Source organism: Chelonia mydas, chromosome 4, assembly GCF_015237465.2.
Source record: "Chelonia mydas isolate rCheMyd1 chromosome 4, rCheMyd1.pri.v2, whole genome shotgun sequence".
Classification (NCBI taxonomy): Eukaryota; Metazoa; Chordata; order Testudines; family Cheloniidae; genus Chelonia; species Chelonia mydas.
This window is the reverse complement of record NC_057852.1, coordinates 59,844,275-59,859,515: the sequence shown is the minus strand read 5'-3', so window position 1 is coordinate 59,859,515 and position 15,241 is coordinate 59,844,275. Positions and strand designations below refer to the sequence as shown.

The 15,241-nt window shown below is 41.4% G+C and overlaps 1 protein-coding gene across 10 annotated transcripts in view; it reads right to left on the bottom strand.

The window, feature by feature from the left end:
* Positions 1-15,241, bottom strand: part of ARFIP1 (ADP ribosylation factor interacting protein 1) — an 85,547-nt gene that overhangs the window by 40,841 nt on the left and 29,465 nt on the right. For 9 of the 10 annotated variants that reach the window (XM_043545829.1, XM_043545830.1, XM_043545833.1 and 6 more), the window contains one exon: positions 2,341-2,449. The exons of the other annotated variant lie outside the window; for it this stretch is intronic. In XM_043545829.1, coding sequence (XP_043401764.1) covers positions 2,341-2,449 — 109 coding nt within the window. The remainder of the gene's footprint in view (positions 1-2,340; positions 2,450-15,241) is intronic. 10 annotated transcript variants of the gene reach the window in all.

Here is a 15,241-nt window from a genome sequence, read left to right as displayed (position 1 = left end):
AAACAGCTAGGCAGCAGTTCTGCAGAAAAGGACCTAGGGGTTACAGTAGACAAGAAGCTGGATATGAGTCAACAGTGTACCCTTGTTGCCAAGAAGGCTAACGGCATTTTGGGCTGTACAAGTAGGAGCATTGCCAGCAGATTGAGGGACATGATCATTCCCCTCTATTCGACATTGGTGAGGCCTCATCTGGAGTACTGTGTCCAGTTTTGGGCCCCACACTACAAGAAGGATGTGGAAAAATTGGAAAGAGTCCAGCGGAGGGCAACAAAAATGATTAGGGGGCTGGAGCACATGACTTATGAGGAGAGGCTGAGGGGACTGGGATTATTTAGTCTGCAGAAGAGAAGAACGAGGGGGGATTTGATAGCTGCTTTCCACTACCTGAAAGGGGGTTCCAAAGAGGATGGATCTAGACTGTTCACAGTGGTACCAGATGACAGAACAAGGAGTAATGGTCTCAAGTTGCAGTGGGGGAGGTTTAGGTTGGATGTTAGGAAAAACTTTTTCACTAAGAGGGTGGTGAAGCACTGGAATGGGTTACCTGGGGAGGTGGTTGAATCTCCTTCCTTAGAGGTTTTCAAGGTCAGGCTTGACAAAGCCCTGCCTGGGATGATTTAGTTGGGGATTGGCCCTGCTTTGGGCAGGGGGTTGGACTAGATGACCTCCTGAAGTTCCTTCCAACCCTGATATTCTATGAAGAGTATCCAACTTCGCTTAAGCTTCATTGTTCACAATACACTTCCCCCATCCTACCCCTACTAATTTTGCTTCCCCCCGTCCCCCATGTGTTTTTTTTTATGCATTCTACTGAGCAAAAATCGAAGTTCGTAAAATTCAGCGTCAATCATATTTTATCTTTTTGTCTATCGGGTTATTCAAAGCCTATTTCCATCAACTCCCATTCATTTGGGAAAAACAATTAGAAATAATCTGAAGTAACTGTTTTGGAGAAAGATTGAAATATTGTTTTTAAATTCAGGTTAGTTAATGATAATAATCTATGTTTCACACAGAGAAAGCATGAAGTTCCCAGTTTCTACAACAAATGAAAATTGTTGCCTACACTGTAAAGCATTTTTGACATTTCAGAATTATTAGCATAGCTTGAACAATGTCCTGTGCACTTTATTTTGGTAGTAGTTCTGTTGTACCTACTCTGTTAAACTAGTGTATTACTGCCTTATAGATAGAATGAAATGAAAAAGGGATGGTAAGCAGAGTTTATGATTTATGCAGCTTTTCGTTAGCTGTACTGAAGATTTCATCAAACACTCATGAGCCACCAAGACATATGTAACAAGTTGTACTTTTTTGCTTCATTTTTAAGGTTCTATTTATAAAAGCAAGGATATATATAAGTTATACCTTTTACTATAAAGACTCCGTCTCACAGCTGTTCACTCAATATTCAGTCAGATTTTCTAAATTCATAATCTTGCTCGAGATAAAGTAAAACTATATATAATAGTTTAAGATTTCATTTATGTCCTGTTTCCTTTATTATTTTCAGACAGAAGATTAAGGAGAAAGTGCTATTATTGGATTGTTTAATAATTTTGCATTTCTCAAGGTTAGTTTTTAAATAAATCAATTCAAATTAAAGAAACCTGCAGCTCTATGATGAGCAAGTAAAATGGTGGATCCATCTTCAATACGATGAAATTTTTTAGTATTTTTAGGACTGATTCTTATGCTTGGTGTCTAAGAACCTTTACAACATATACATCACAATAAAAAGGAAACAATTTAGTCTCATTGGAACAACCTACTAAAGAGCTGGGAAAAGAGGATTTCACTGTAATTCTATTAGCTTTAGAAAAGTGAAGTGAAGTGGAGTGGTAACTGATAGTGGGACTGATTTGAGCTATGTTTACAACTTGAACAATACCTCTAACAATCATTTAGTTATATAGCTCTAATTATGTATAGAGTTTTTACTATAATCTCAATTTTCCCTTCTTAATATTACTGGTATCCATCAAATAGCATACATACTTTTATAACACCAAGAATCTTTCAATTAAGAAATCCAGTATGATTATAGGAAAGGAGCTATTAAAATTAACTGCAGGCTAGTTAAATAGGCTAATCTGCTATGAGTTTTCATTAAAACCCCCAGAAAAGCAGATATCAATTTCTCATTTTCGCAACCCAGCAACTGAGGAGAACACACATTTCACACCTAAGGTATACACAGCACATCAGAATAATTGCTATTTATGCTGAAGTGTAAAGCAGCTAGAGTTTGAAGAGGGTCTTAAGAGGCTATGCCTTTAAAAATATGCCTAAATCAGGTAAATTGTTGAAATGTAAAAATCATGTAAGTATAGTTTTTACCTTGAAATGGCCCTGCTTCAATGACTCCCTCTTTGGTGCTGTCAAAGCCATGAGATGTTATTTGGGTTTCTGAGAGACCAAGCCCAACTGGTAACGAACGTTTCAAATCCTTGGAAATGTTTGAATAAAAAGGAAAATCCATATAAAAACCTAGATAAGGAAACGTTTAGGCACTATAATATCTTTTCAATTGCATCTTAAACAATTCTGTCTATAGCCTGGAACTTGTCTTATGGTGTCATGGCATTCTATTGTGATGCATTAGGAGCAAACGTTTACAACATAAGACACTGTTTTTCAATGTGTGTTAGATGAAACAGTTTGTATGCTCATTTTAAAGAGAGTGTTGATTTGTTAAGTATATGGAAAAAAAAAGATGAACAAAATGAAAACAAAAAGAAAAAACAAAAGAATACTTTTCCTTTCCTTACCAATGTCCTTACAGAAGAAAAACAAGAAGGTAAATTCTAGTTTTTGCAAGTGGTTGAGTGCAAGATTAACTCCTAGAAACTAAAGAATTAATAGTAATTGCTAACAGAAGGTTTTCCTGTTGTCCCGGTCTTCATTTAGACTGAAAGTTTTTCTGGATTGTACAGAACAAGTAAAATTATGCAAAGTGACAAATACATCATGATGCTATATAATACTTAGTACATTTTATTCATTCAAAGCACTGTTAAGACACTAATAAATCCTTAAAGCTGGTCTGAAGTGGGAGAGTTAGTATTATCCGTGTTTACAATAGGGGAAATTGAGGCAAAAAGATTAAGGTATTTCCCAAAGGCTATGCAGCAAGTTAGTCAGGATTAGAAGATAGAATGCCTTCCAAACTCACAAATTTCCCTGTTCCACAGTATTAAAAACAGCAAGCAGAAGGCTCAGATTAACAATTCAGTCACATCACAGGTAGATTACATGATCAGAAAACCGTAACTGCTGACAAGGAATTCTGAATCTTTCTGGTTTTAGCAAGATGAAAAGAAATAGATAATAAAGGAACAGATGAGCATTGCATGAAGTATGCAGAGAAAAAGCATTTATTTTCAAGATGCTATTGCAGGGCATATGCAGTAACTACTTCTAATACACATACACAACTAAGAATTAATATCTTTAAAACCCAAGTGAAGTTTTAAATATATTACAGTAGTCACTTAATCTGCAAGCCCCATGGGAGTTGCTGCATAGGTGTGATATTACCTAAATTGCAGTTAGCATGTAGCTCTGAATAATCCCAGTCCACAGTAATAATTCCCTGCAATATAAACCAACTATCAGGAAAAGAGAAACCTACAAAACACACAAACTCCATAGTAATAAAAAGGTATCCTTAGCAGAAGAAACAACGAGGAATCCTTGTGGCACCTTATTTGGGCATAAGCTTTCATTGGCTGGAACCCACTTCATCAGATGCATGGAGTGAAAAATACAGGAGCAGGTATAAATACATGAAAAGATGGGAGTTGCCTTACCAAGTGTGAGGTCAGTCTAACGAGACAATTCAATTAACAGTAGGATACCAAGGGAGGAAAAATAACTTTTGTAGTGGTAATGAGTTGCCCATTTCAAACAGTTTACAAGAAGGTGAGAGTAACAGTAGGAGGAAATTAGGTTTAGGTTTTGTAATCACCCGACCACTCTCAGTCTTTATTCAGGCCTAATCTGATGGTGTCTAGTTTGCAAATTAATTCCAGTTCTGCAGTTTCACATTGGAATCTCTTTTTGAAGTTTTTTTGTTTAAGAATTGCCACTTTCAGGTCTGTTATTGAGTGACCAGAGAGACTGAAGTGTTCTCCTATGGGTACCATTGTGATATATGCCATCACGTGCCAGCAATGTCCCTCTGCCATGTACATTGGCCAAACCGGACAGTCTCTACACAAAAGAATAAATGGACACACATCTGACATCAGGAATTATAACATTCAAAAACCAGTAGGAGAACACTTCAGTCTCTCTGGTCACTTAACAGACCTAAACGTGGCAATTCTTCAACAGAAAAACTTCAAAAACAGACTGTCAAAATATCATGTTCTTCATTAAGTAAGCATCTATTATTTTCAGTCTAAAATGGAACAAATGCCGGTAAACTAAACTAGCTAGATTAAAGCTAGCTTAGGTTCCGGAGCAATGAAGCTGCTTCATTGCTCCGGCCCACCCAGAATTCTGGGTAATTACTCACAGGGTTATCCTGCACTGCCATGGCTTCACTGCTCTTGGGCCCAAGCTAACTAGGGTATGTCTATCTGAGCTGCAATCACAGCCTGTGAATGCAGTATAGACATATCCTCAGTGTAAAGGCTACACAGTATTTGGTTGCAAACCAACATGTTTTAATGGCAATACCAACGACAATTTTTTTTTTTTTTAAAAAGGAAAGTAACTAAAAAGTACAAATACTAAACAAGAACAGAATCAATTATTTAAGTCGGTGTTCTCGCTTGCCAATTTAAATTGGTGATTTATAAATCAGTCATCTCTGACTTGAGGGGTTTTTTGTTTGTTTAAATAAACAAAAAGGGGCGTTTGTTCTGGACATACGAGTTCTTGCATGAAAACTTGGGTTAGGCTTTTTTGGCATATAATCTCAGACACTTAATTATGATTTATTACAAAACACTCCTAAATAAGAAGGCTGCCAACAGCCCGTAATGGTCTTGATGAAGGGATTTATCACTGACAGTTCATATAGAAAAAAATATTGAGATAATTTGGAGAAAACAAATTGTGGGGGAAAAGATGAGAGGCATGGTATGTACAGACCTATTTACAGCAGTAGAGAAATGATATGCATGGTATGGGAGACTTATTTTTGAGGGGCTCAGGGATAAAAAAAGTGGCTTTGATTTGCATTCCCTCAGACGCTTGTTATTTGGTACAAGGTGGGCAGTGCGGTGAATAACCTAATTTTAAAGGAAAGTGACTATACTTTGTCCCAGGACTAACAAAAAAGACAAATGAGACAAAGTCATGGACTGCAAGAGAGCCACTTCCAACTTCATGCAGTTGACCTTCACTTTGTCAGTGTAGAACCCATGCAGTCCCCAACTTCCATTGATGCATACATTTAAAGAATGATGAGTGGTTCCACCCAGAAAAGTGACCCAAAAATGGTATTTTGTAATCTGTTGCATCTGACTCCGGAGCTGCACTGGTACAGCTGCGCTGCTTTAGAGCTTAGTGAAGACGCTGCCTATGCAAATAGGATTTTTAAAATTATAGGCATCTAAAAATGCAGAAGGTGCCTAGTGGGATTGTTAGGAGTGCCTAACCTTAGGTACTCTTGAAAATCCCAATAGGCACCTACTTGCATCTTTAGGTGCCTATATATATTGCAAATCTGGCCCCATGTCCTTCCAAGTTATCAGAATTACTAGATCTCATCCTTTCCCACCTGATTTTTATTTATAGATTGGAAGAGGAAAACAAGCTTTCCTGCTTTTTTCAACTCCCAATTTGCTTTTCAACTTTGGTTGAACTAGTCCAGAAAATACTCTTGGCACTAAAACCAAAAGGAATTAAGGCGAAAGCTTTCTCTACAACAAACTACTGATGGTTGGCGAAAAGTAAATACAGGTATTTGCTCCATTTTAGACTGAAAATAATAGATGCTTACTTAATGAAGAACATGATATTTTGAAATATTTATAAGGCCTGAGTTGACTAGAAAAGTCAGATGTTCTCCCCCGTTTCCGTTCTGTACAGTGATCAATAGTACCAGTGTGGAGTCCCAGGAGAAGTCTTGTCAGACTGTATGCTACAACATATAAAGTATCGATGCCACTGGTACTGAGGAAGCGATGTAGGTCACCAAGGAACATGATCCACCAGCCTTTGAAGGTTCCTGGTTGCAATGCAGTTTGAAAAAAATCTGTTTAGACAAGTTAGCATGAGGACTCTTGGCCTTCTTCTTGGTCAGTATCAGACTGCAGTCAGCCCTGAGTCCCATCTGGAGATCTTTATTCTTCCCTGCCTCCAGGAAGGGAAGACTAACCCAAGGAGGGCTGACTAAAAGGCTCAGAATGCTCAATAGCAGCATGAGGTCCCTCATGGCTAGAAGATCTCTCGTGTCTCAGACTGGCAGCTCCTGTAGCCAGGACCACTTGTTGAAACCTGCTTTGAAGCAGAAGGGACTGCTCCCAAGAGGATACCCCTAAGTCACACATGCCCCACGTAGACTTTTCTATTGAAAATATTTTGTTAACGGGCATCATGAGTTCTCTGTGCACTTAGGAAAAGAGGTACAAGTGGCACACTTGCTAGCAATTAGACCCCCCTAAACAAAACAAACATTTTATAGGCACATCATTAGCAGGTATAGCAGTCTGACAAGCAAGACAGATTTTAAAACCTGGATATCTGTTCTCTGTCATTGGGCCTACTCCTCTGTACTGAGGTGATAAATTGCTTCATTTTTATTTTTTAAACCAATAGACAAATAAAACTGATCAAAAACTACAGTAACTATCATTCTGAACTATCTAGAAACTACGAAGAAAGGAGAATGACACTCACAGTGGGCAGTGAGAAGGAATGGAGTGGTGTTTGCAGCTGTTCTACCCTTTACCTTTGTTGTAGGAGGTGAGACAGTACATGGGTAAATGCACAGCCCCAATTGACACTGCTGGCTAAAAGATTCTGGGTTCATGCCTGGGGAGCACAAACCTGAATGCTCAAACAAAAACTAGAGTTCTCAGTATAAAGCCAAAACTGATTAATATAATATACTTGAGACAACACTACAAACGTTTGTAAGATTTGTTATAATCAAAACATGACTGACAAAGACTTCATAAAGTTGCAATGTTCTACATATTTTATTCTCAGTAAAATTAATCATTTTACTTGAAAACTAAATACCAGGGCTGAAAAATCAAGTTGGAATTTGAGACAATATCAAGCTATGGTTTGGGTTTTTTGTTTTTGGCTGATGGTTTAAGTAGCAAAGAGATTCTATAATCAGAACTTGATGACAATTTGTTGAGTAGAAACTTCCATAACTTATTTTCAGTATGCACTGCTTTCAGTAGTAAAAACTTGTTTTTCTCATTAAGATAAACAGATAATTAAGACACATCCATATCTTTTCAGACTTCAGTCCCATGTTAGAGGCAAAAAAGATCAAGAATGCATTTGTATCGTGTGATTGCATCAGCATATGTTTACTACCTAATTCTACGTTTTTCAGACCCCCACATTTTACTTAAGTTTTTCTTTCAAGTTTTTGAGATCTAGGCAATTAAGACAAAGCTTAAATTACAGAAAAACTACTGTTTTAAAGTATGTTTAATTTAGTTCCCCACAAAGATTCCATTAACCGCTACCCTATTTTTATATTAAAATACCTAAGAGGAGTTAGTTATGTATGCTCTTGAAGTAAGGATAAGTTATAAACAGAAATGATTCAGGAAATCTAGAAATTGAACCATACGTATGAATAAATACTGTAAGTTATTAAAAATTCCTTGACAGAGAAAAGGAGAGTATCAAGCTTTATCTTTGAATTTCCTGGTTTATGTCATCTGATAAAGGTGAAAAAGCCTACCACATTCTCAAGTTTCCTAACAATTGACATAATGTTATCTGAACATACAGGATTTTTTTCAGTTTATGTTTCAATAGAATGAGAAATAATTATAAACCATTAGTATACAGTTGCTGTAAGAAGGTATTTTACATGATGGTCTGTAAAGCTTTTTTGTGTTTTTCCATCTATGCGAGAGACCAGTTTTTGGTCCAATACGTAATCCTGCTGCTGCTGCAAGTACGCTGTCACATGCTCAACTGATATTTTATGGCCAATTTAATTATAAATCACAACATATAAGATTATGATTAAATATTGTAATTAGCAGTGGGATTGCTGGTGCATCGTACCGGTGATGTAACTCAGTACATTTAGTAACAGTTAGCCACAGGCCAGGCTCAAACTATGGAGTTAGCCTGCTGATATTCAGTTACATGGGGGGGTGGGGGGTGGGGGGAGGAAGAAGATGGGAGAGAATATCTATCCAAAATTAGACAGCCTTCTTAAAATAACTGGTCGGGTCCACCAGTAAATTATATAGAGGTCAGCGTGTTCTATGCAGTAGAAGTCTGCATTTGTGGGAAATCTACATGCATTTTAAAATAGTCACTCTTTTCAGAGGAGAAATAATTAATTTAAGTTAGTTTACAATACCACTATGAAGAAAAGGAGTACTTGTGGCACCTTAGAGACTAACAAATTTATTTGAGCATAAGCGTTCGTGAGCTACAGCTCACTTCATCGGACGCATTCGGATGCATGAAGTGAGCTGTAGCTCACAAAAGCTTATACGCAAATAAATGTGTTCGTCTTTAAGGTGCCACAAGTACTCCTTTTCTTTTTGCGAATACAGACTAACACGGCTGCTACTCTGAATACCACTATGGTCTGAAATTAAACATTTTCAAAAACCTGTTTCAGTGATGAGAGTATAAGACACCTAAAACTAACATACACAACTTACAAACCACTGCCCAAAAGGGGCTTTATCTTGGAGTGAAACAATGTTAAACTATCGAGTTAATTCCTTGGAAACATAAGCTAGTACATAACATCATTCTGACTCCATTACAGAAGGCACTGGAAAACAAGTGTGCTGTCAGGAATTAGGCTCTTATTTGAGTAAAAAAATAAAATCACTTTCTTTGCCATAGGTGACTTATTTATAGGCAATTCATAATTACCCTACTCTGAAAAATAACTGCTTTATTGTGTGTCTGATACATAGTGACAACAGTGACATTGTACTAAAAGCTTTTATTACAGGTAGTAGTTCCACTACGGATAGTAGTATTATTGCCCCTTGGCTGGAACAGTTAGCTAACCTGTTCTTTCCTTATTCTGGCTTGTGTTCTATTAAGTAGTTTCCAAGGGAGGTTGTGAATGCCCATCATTGAAGGTCTAGGTACACCACTTCGTTCTGCTTCTGCACAAAGGGCTGGCCTAGATGACCTGAAAGTCCCTTCCAGCTGTGCATTTCTGATTATCCATATGACCAGTGGGGAACATATCACAACCTATAGAGCATATGGAGATACTTATGATAGTTTGTATAACATCAGACCTGCAAAATTACTCGTGTCTGTCTGTCTAAACAGTAACTTTAAGTAAAAATAACTTTCACATCACCACGTTATAAGGGTGGGACAAGTAGATTTTATACTTAGGATGGCATATTTTCAAGATGATTTCACAAGATTAGAACAATATGACTTAGTCCAATCATTTTTTGTTATGGACCTTGCCTGGGTTGTTTCTTTTCCATTTAAAGTTTTATCCCAGGTATCGGCAACGTTTGGCCCGCGGCCTGCCAGAGCAAGCCCCCTGGCGGCCGGGCCAGTTTGTTTACCTGCCACGTCCACAGGTTCGGCCGATCGCGGCTCCCACTAGCCGTGGTTTGCCGCTGCAGGCCAATGGGGGCTGTGGGGAAGCGGCGCGGGCCCAAGGGATGTGCTGGCCATGGCTTCCCATGGCTCCCTTTGGCCTGCAGCGGCGCACCGCAGCCAGTGGGAACCGCAATCGGCTGAACCTGCAGACATGGCAGGTAAACAAACTGGCCCGGCTCGCCAGGAGACTTGCCCTGGCGGGCCACGGGCCAAACACTGCCAATCCCTGTTTTATCCTCTCTTGGTCACAAAAGGTAGGGCTGGAAGGGACCTCAAGAAGTCACTAGTCCACTCCCCTGAGCTGAGGCAGGACCATGTAAACCTAGTCTTTGCCTGACAGGCATTTTTCTAACAAGTTCTTAATGACGGGGATTCCACAACCTCCAACCTTTTATAAAACTAAGCACTTTTTTTGTAACCTTTTCTCATGGGTCATGTTTTCTAAACCTTTTATCTGATGGACTTTCTCCAGTTTGCTCCCATCTTTCCTAAAGCATGGTTCCCAGAACTGGACACAATACTCCAGCTGAGGTTTCATCAGTGCCATGCAGAGCAGGACAATTTCCTCCCATGTCTTATATACGATGCGCCTCTTAATAACACCAGAAGGATATTAGCCTTTTCCACAACTGCAACATGTTACATATTCAATTTATGATCACTATAACCCCCAGATCCTATTCTGAAGTTCCACTACCTAGACAGTTATTCTCCACTTTATAGCTGTGCATTTGATTTTTCTTTTTTAAGGCCTGGTCTATGCTGCAGATAGATTGATGCAAGGCACCTAATGTCTCCCTAACTTCGCAAGTGTCTACACCAGTGGCTTCAACCTGCAGCGCAATCAGTACACAGCTGTGGCGCATGTGACATCTTCAGGGCCATACAGGTAGTATATATATTGTGTGGATGCAGCCCACATAACACAGAGAATTGCATATGCGGCCCACAGCAGTAAGTAGGTTGAGAACCACTGGTCTACACTAAAATGTTACTCCTGCCGATGTAAATCGGCTGCTACGCTGAGTCAATAACTCCACCTCTGCAAGAGGCGAAGCACTTAGGTCGATGCAGTTACATCGATGCAGTGTCAGTGTAGACAATGTTACTTATGTCGATGTTAGTGGCCTCCAGGAAGTGTCCCACAATGCCCCACTGTGACTGCTCTGGTTACCGTTTTGAGATCCACAGCCTGATGACCAGGGGTACACAGGTATACGCCCCCTCCCCTCTAAAGACCCATGAATTTTTGAAATTCCATTTCCTGTTTGCTCAGTGGGGAGAGCTCACTTAGCAACTGCCCAGCTGACCATGCAGCAGATGCCCTCCTGCCTGGAATACACAGGAGATGATGAATCTGCTGGGCCTGTGGGGAAAAGAGGCTATGAAGGGACAGTTCCATCCATCCACAGAAGTGCTGATATTGTGGAAGTATAACATTGTATAAGTATAACGTTGTATAAGGGGACATGCTGAATACATTGTATATGAGAGGGCATGCCAAAACATGTTACAAAGTATCTGAGGGAGCACAGGTAGGGACAGTTAGCTTTTGAATGGAGAAGCAATTAAGATAGAGCCAGCACGTCTAAGAAGCAGGCATCAGAATGGAAGGTGTGAAGGGCAATTAGTTAAGTTAACTGGAAGCTGTTAAAGGAGATTGTTAAGGGTGGCAGGTAATTGAAGATACATGACTGGTTGCAGGGATCTCGAAGGGTGGTGACTAAAATCTTTTTCTTCTTTTGTCTGTAACTTCTCTGTAACTTGTTCTCCAAAAAACTGTACAAATTGAAAGACAAGCCCCACTCGGGGGGCTCACTTCTAAATGTATTAGCAGAGCAGCTTTGCTAATAAAACAGAGTGGTCTGATAAATTGTGAGTCTGAGTCAAACTTTGACAATATCTATGAGCAGATTGCTCGGGCACGGTGAGAAGGGCTACAGGAGGGACCTGCAGCCATGCCGCATGAAAGCCAAGGAGCTGTGGTAGGCATACCAGAAGGCAAGGGAGGCTACAGTCGCTCTGGTGCAGAGCCACAGACATGCCGCTTTTACAAAGAACTGCACACTATCCTGGGTGGAGACCACCCTACTACCCCAAGAGCCCAGTGGATAGTTCAGAAGAGCCAGAGTCCTAGGTCCTTGGAGTGAACAGTGAGGAGGTGGTGCTGGACAAAGAAGAGGAGGAATATGGGGGACAGGCGACTGGGGGATCCAGTGGTGCAGCGGTCCAGGATGTGTTTTTGACTCCAGAGCAGTCAAGCTAATCCCTACAGTCCAGCATGGGCGAACCTGATGCAGAGGAAGGACCTCTGGTAAGTATGCAGTTTGCTTTGATATTGCAGCTGTTCATTTACTCTTTTTTAATCATGCTAGAAGACATAGTGAAATAATCCATAGAGGTATAGTTGCTATCTGCTTCTCATTTCCTTGTACAGTTAGACAGAGGGGGGGCTGCAGAACAGTTTGCTTAGGCACACTGGGATGTCGCGTGAATCCTCCACAGAGATCTTGAAGAAACTTTCCTGAAGGTAATCTGCAATCCTCTGCCAAAGATTTCTGGGGAGGGCTACCTTATTTGTTCCGCCGCAGTAGGACACTTTCCCACGCCACTCAGCAATTGCTTTAGCAGGCACCATTACAGCACACAGGCTAACAGCATACGGACCCAGTCTGCAGCCAGACGCCTGCAGGAGCTGTTCCTTTTCAGCCTCTGTTACCCTCAAGAGTGAGATATCAGCTGAAATCACCACTGCCTGGGGAAAACTGTGCCAGTATTCAGTTCAACTGCCCTATCCGAATATACTTATGCCTGTGAGCCATCACTCCCTCTTATTGTCCCAACTTGCTCCCTCCCCCTGGGCCGTACTCACCAGGGCTGAGACTGCTGCCAGGCTCTATGAATCCCAAGGAGAAGTGAGACTGTAGTGTTTGCAACTTGTGTGGATCAAGTGGAGTAAGTTCAGTGTACCAAGTTTCCATTTATCTTGTGATTACACTCACAATAGTACCACTGTGCATTGTACCATTTAGAGCCGGAAATGTGGCTTTGAGGTTCTCTCCATCCACACCAGTGGAGCAGCTCAGGCAGATAAGGAGAAGGAAGAGGACGTGAGATGACATGTTCCAAGAGATTCTACAACCCTCTGGTGCTTTGGATACCAAGCACAGGGCTTGGAGGATCATCATCGGACAGAATGGATTGGGATAGAGGGGAAAGGAGACAAACATGCAACAGGAGATGCTAGTGCTTCTCAAAGGGCAAACAGACAAGCTAGACACTCAAGTTGACCTTCAGATTCAACAGACCTGTGCTCACCTCCCTCTGAAACCCATAGAGAACTGCATTCTGGGGGACACACACACACAGCCCCTCTCTCTCTCTCGCCATGTGGCATCCAGGGCTGCTGCACTACCCCAACCATGTCACCCCAGGTGAGAGCACAGAATCACAGCCACATATACAGTGACCTGTGAAAGAACAGTCATTTTCATTTCACAAATGCATCTCTCTCCTTCAAAGGTTCTTTTCCCTTCATTTATAAAGTTTCAGTCAGTTATAAATATGTCTGTTTGTATAGGTTTGGAATAAAAGTCTATTTATGGAAACTTAATTCACCTTTATTAGTTTACAGCATTTGCTGACTGGGGCTGACATCATTCACAGAAAACAGCAATAGGTGCATTTACAATGTTATATTACTACACACACAGCACTCACTACAGGGTTCATACTGGGGTGTCAAAAAAAAAAAAAAAACACCTAGGCAGAGCTCACTACTGTAACACACATTACTGTAGCTCATTATTAAAATGGTCTTTCAAAGTCTCCCTTAGTCATATAGCTCCCTGTTGAGCTCTTCTTACAGCTTTGGTATCTGGCTGCTTAAAATTAGCAGACAGCCATTCCACCTTTGCGCTCCACCCCAGAGGAAACTTTTTCCCCTTCGCTTCTTAGATATTATGGAGCACACAGCAGGCATCTATAACCACTGGGATATTTTTTCCATGGAGGTTTAATCTCATGAATAAGTCGCACCAGCAGTCTTTCAAACGGCCAAAGGCACATTCTGTGGTCATTCTGCACCTACTCAGCCTGTAGTTGAAGCACTCCTTGCTGCTGTCGAGGTGGCTGAGGTACAGTTTCATGAGTCATGGGAGTAAGGGGCAGGCTGGGTCTCCCAGGATCACTACTGGCATTTCAACATCCCCAGTAGTAATTCTCTGGTCTGGAAAGAAAGTCCCTGCTTGCAGCTTTCTGAACAGGCCTGTGCTCTTAAAGATAGAATCATATGTTTGTAGGACCGGAAGGGACCTCAAGAGGTCATCTAGTCCGGTCCCTTGCACTCATGACAGGACTAAGTATTATCTAGACCATTTCTGACAGTAGTTTGTCTAATACTCTCTTAAAAATCTCCAATGATGGAGATTCCACAATCTCCCTAGGCAATTTATTCCAGTGCTTAACCAGCCTGACAGTTGGGAAGTTTTTCCTAATGGCCAACCTAAACTTCCCTAGCTGCAATTTAAGTCCATTGCAGCTTCCTATACATTACAGTGTTCCGAAAGATGAGTGCATCATGCACCTTCCCTCACCACCCCACATTGATGTCAGTGAAATGGCCCCAGTGATCCACCAGTATCTGCAAGACCATGGAGAAGTAGCCCTTTTGGTTGATGCATTCCATCGCAAGATGGTCTGGCGCCAAAATTGGGATATGCGTTCCATCTACTGCCCCACTGCAGTTTGGGAATCCCATCAAGTATTTCCTGCACATTACCAAGAGTCACAGTCCTTCAGAGCAGAAGGCGATTAATGGCCTTGCATACTTCCATCACTGCAACCCCTATGGTGAACCTCCCGACTTTAAACTTATTTGAGATGGACTGGTAGCAGTCTGGAGTTGCCAGCTTCCACACAGCGATCACCAATTGCTTTTCCATAGTCAGGGCAGATCTCACTCTGCTGTCCTTGCACCGCAGTGCTAGGGCGAGCTCTGCACACAGTTCCAGGAAGGTGGATTTGGGCATCCAGAAGTTCTGCAGCCACTACTCGTCATCCCATACATGCATCACAATGCAATCCCACCACTCAGTGTCTTGTTTCCCAAGCCCAATACCGACGGTCCACCGTGTGCAGCTGTTCCGTGAATGCCAGCAGCAATCCTGAATTATTTGTTTCCCTGGCAGACAGCAGGGCAAGCACCACCGATTCCCTCTCTGTTTCACTGTGTAGTGAGGCGGTGTGGCCCCCCCTCCTAGCCAGAGGGGGTGAAGAGTCAGGCCTGCCTCGCCCTCCCACTGGAAGTGGGTAACCAGAAGTATAAAGGGTGGGTCCTCCAGCTCAGTTGGAGCTGAGACACTGAGGGAGGCAGACTGATACTGCTCACTCTGAGCCACCAACTGATGCCAAGCCCAGTGGTGCCATACTTGCTGGGGAACTTGCATCCGCCACAGACCTGCCGGGACTGCCGCTGGCCACCTACCCA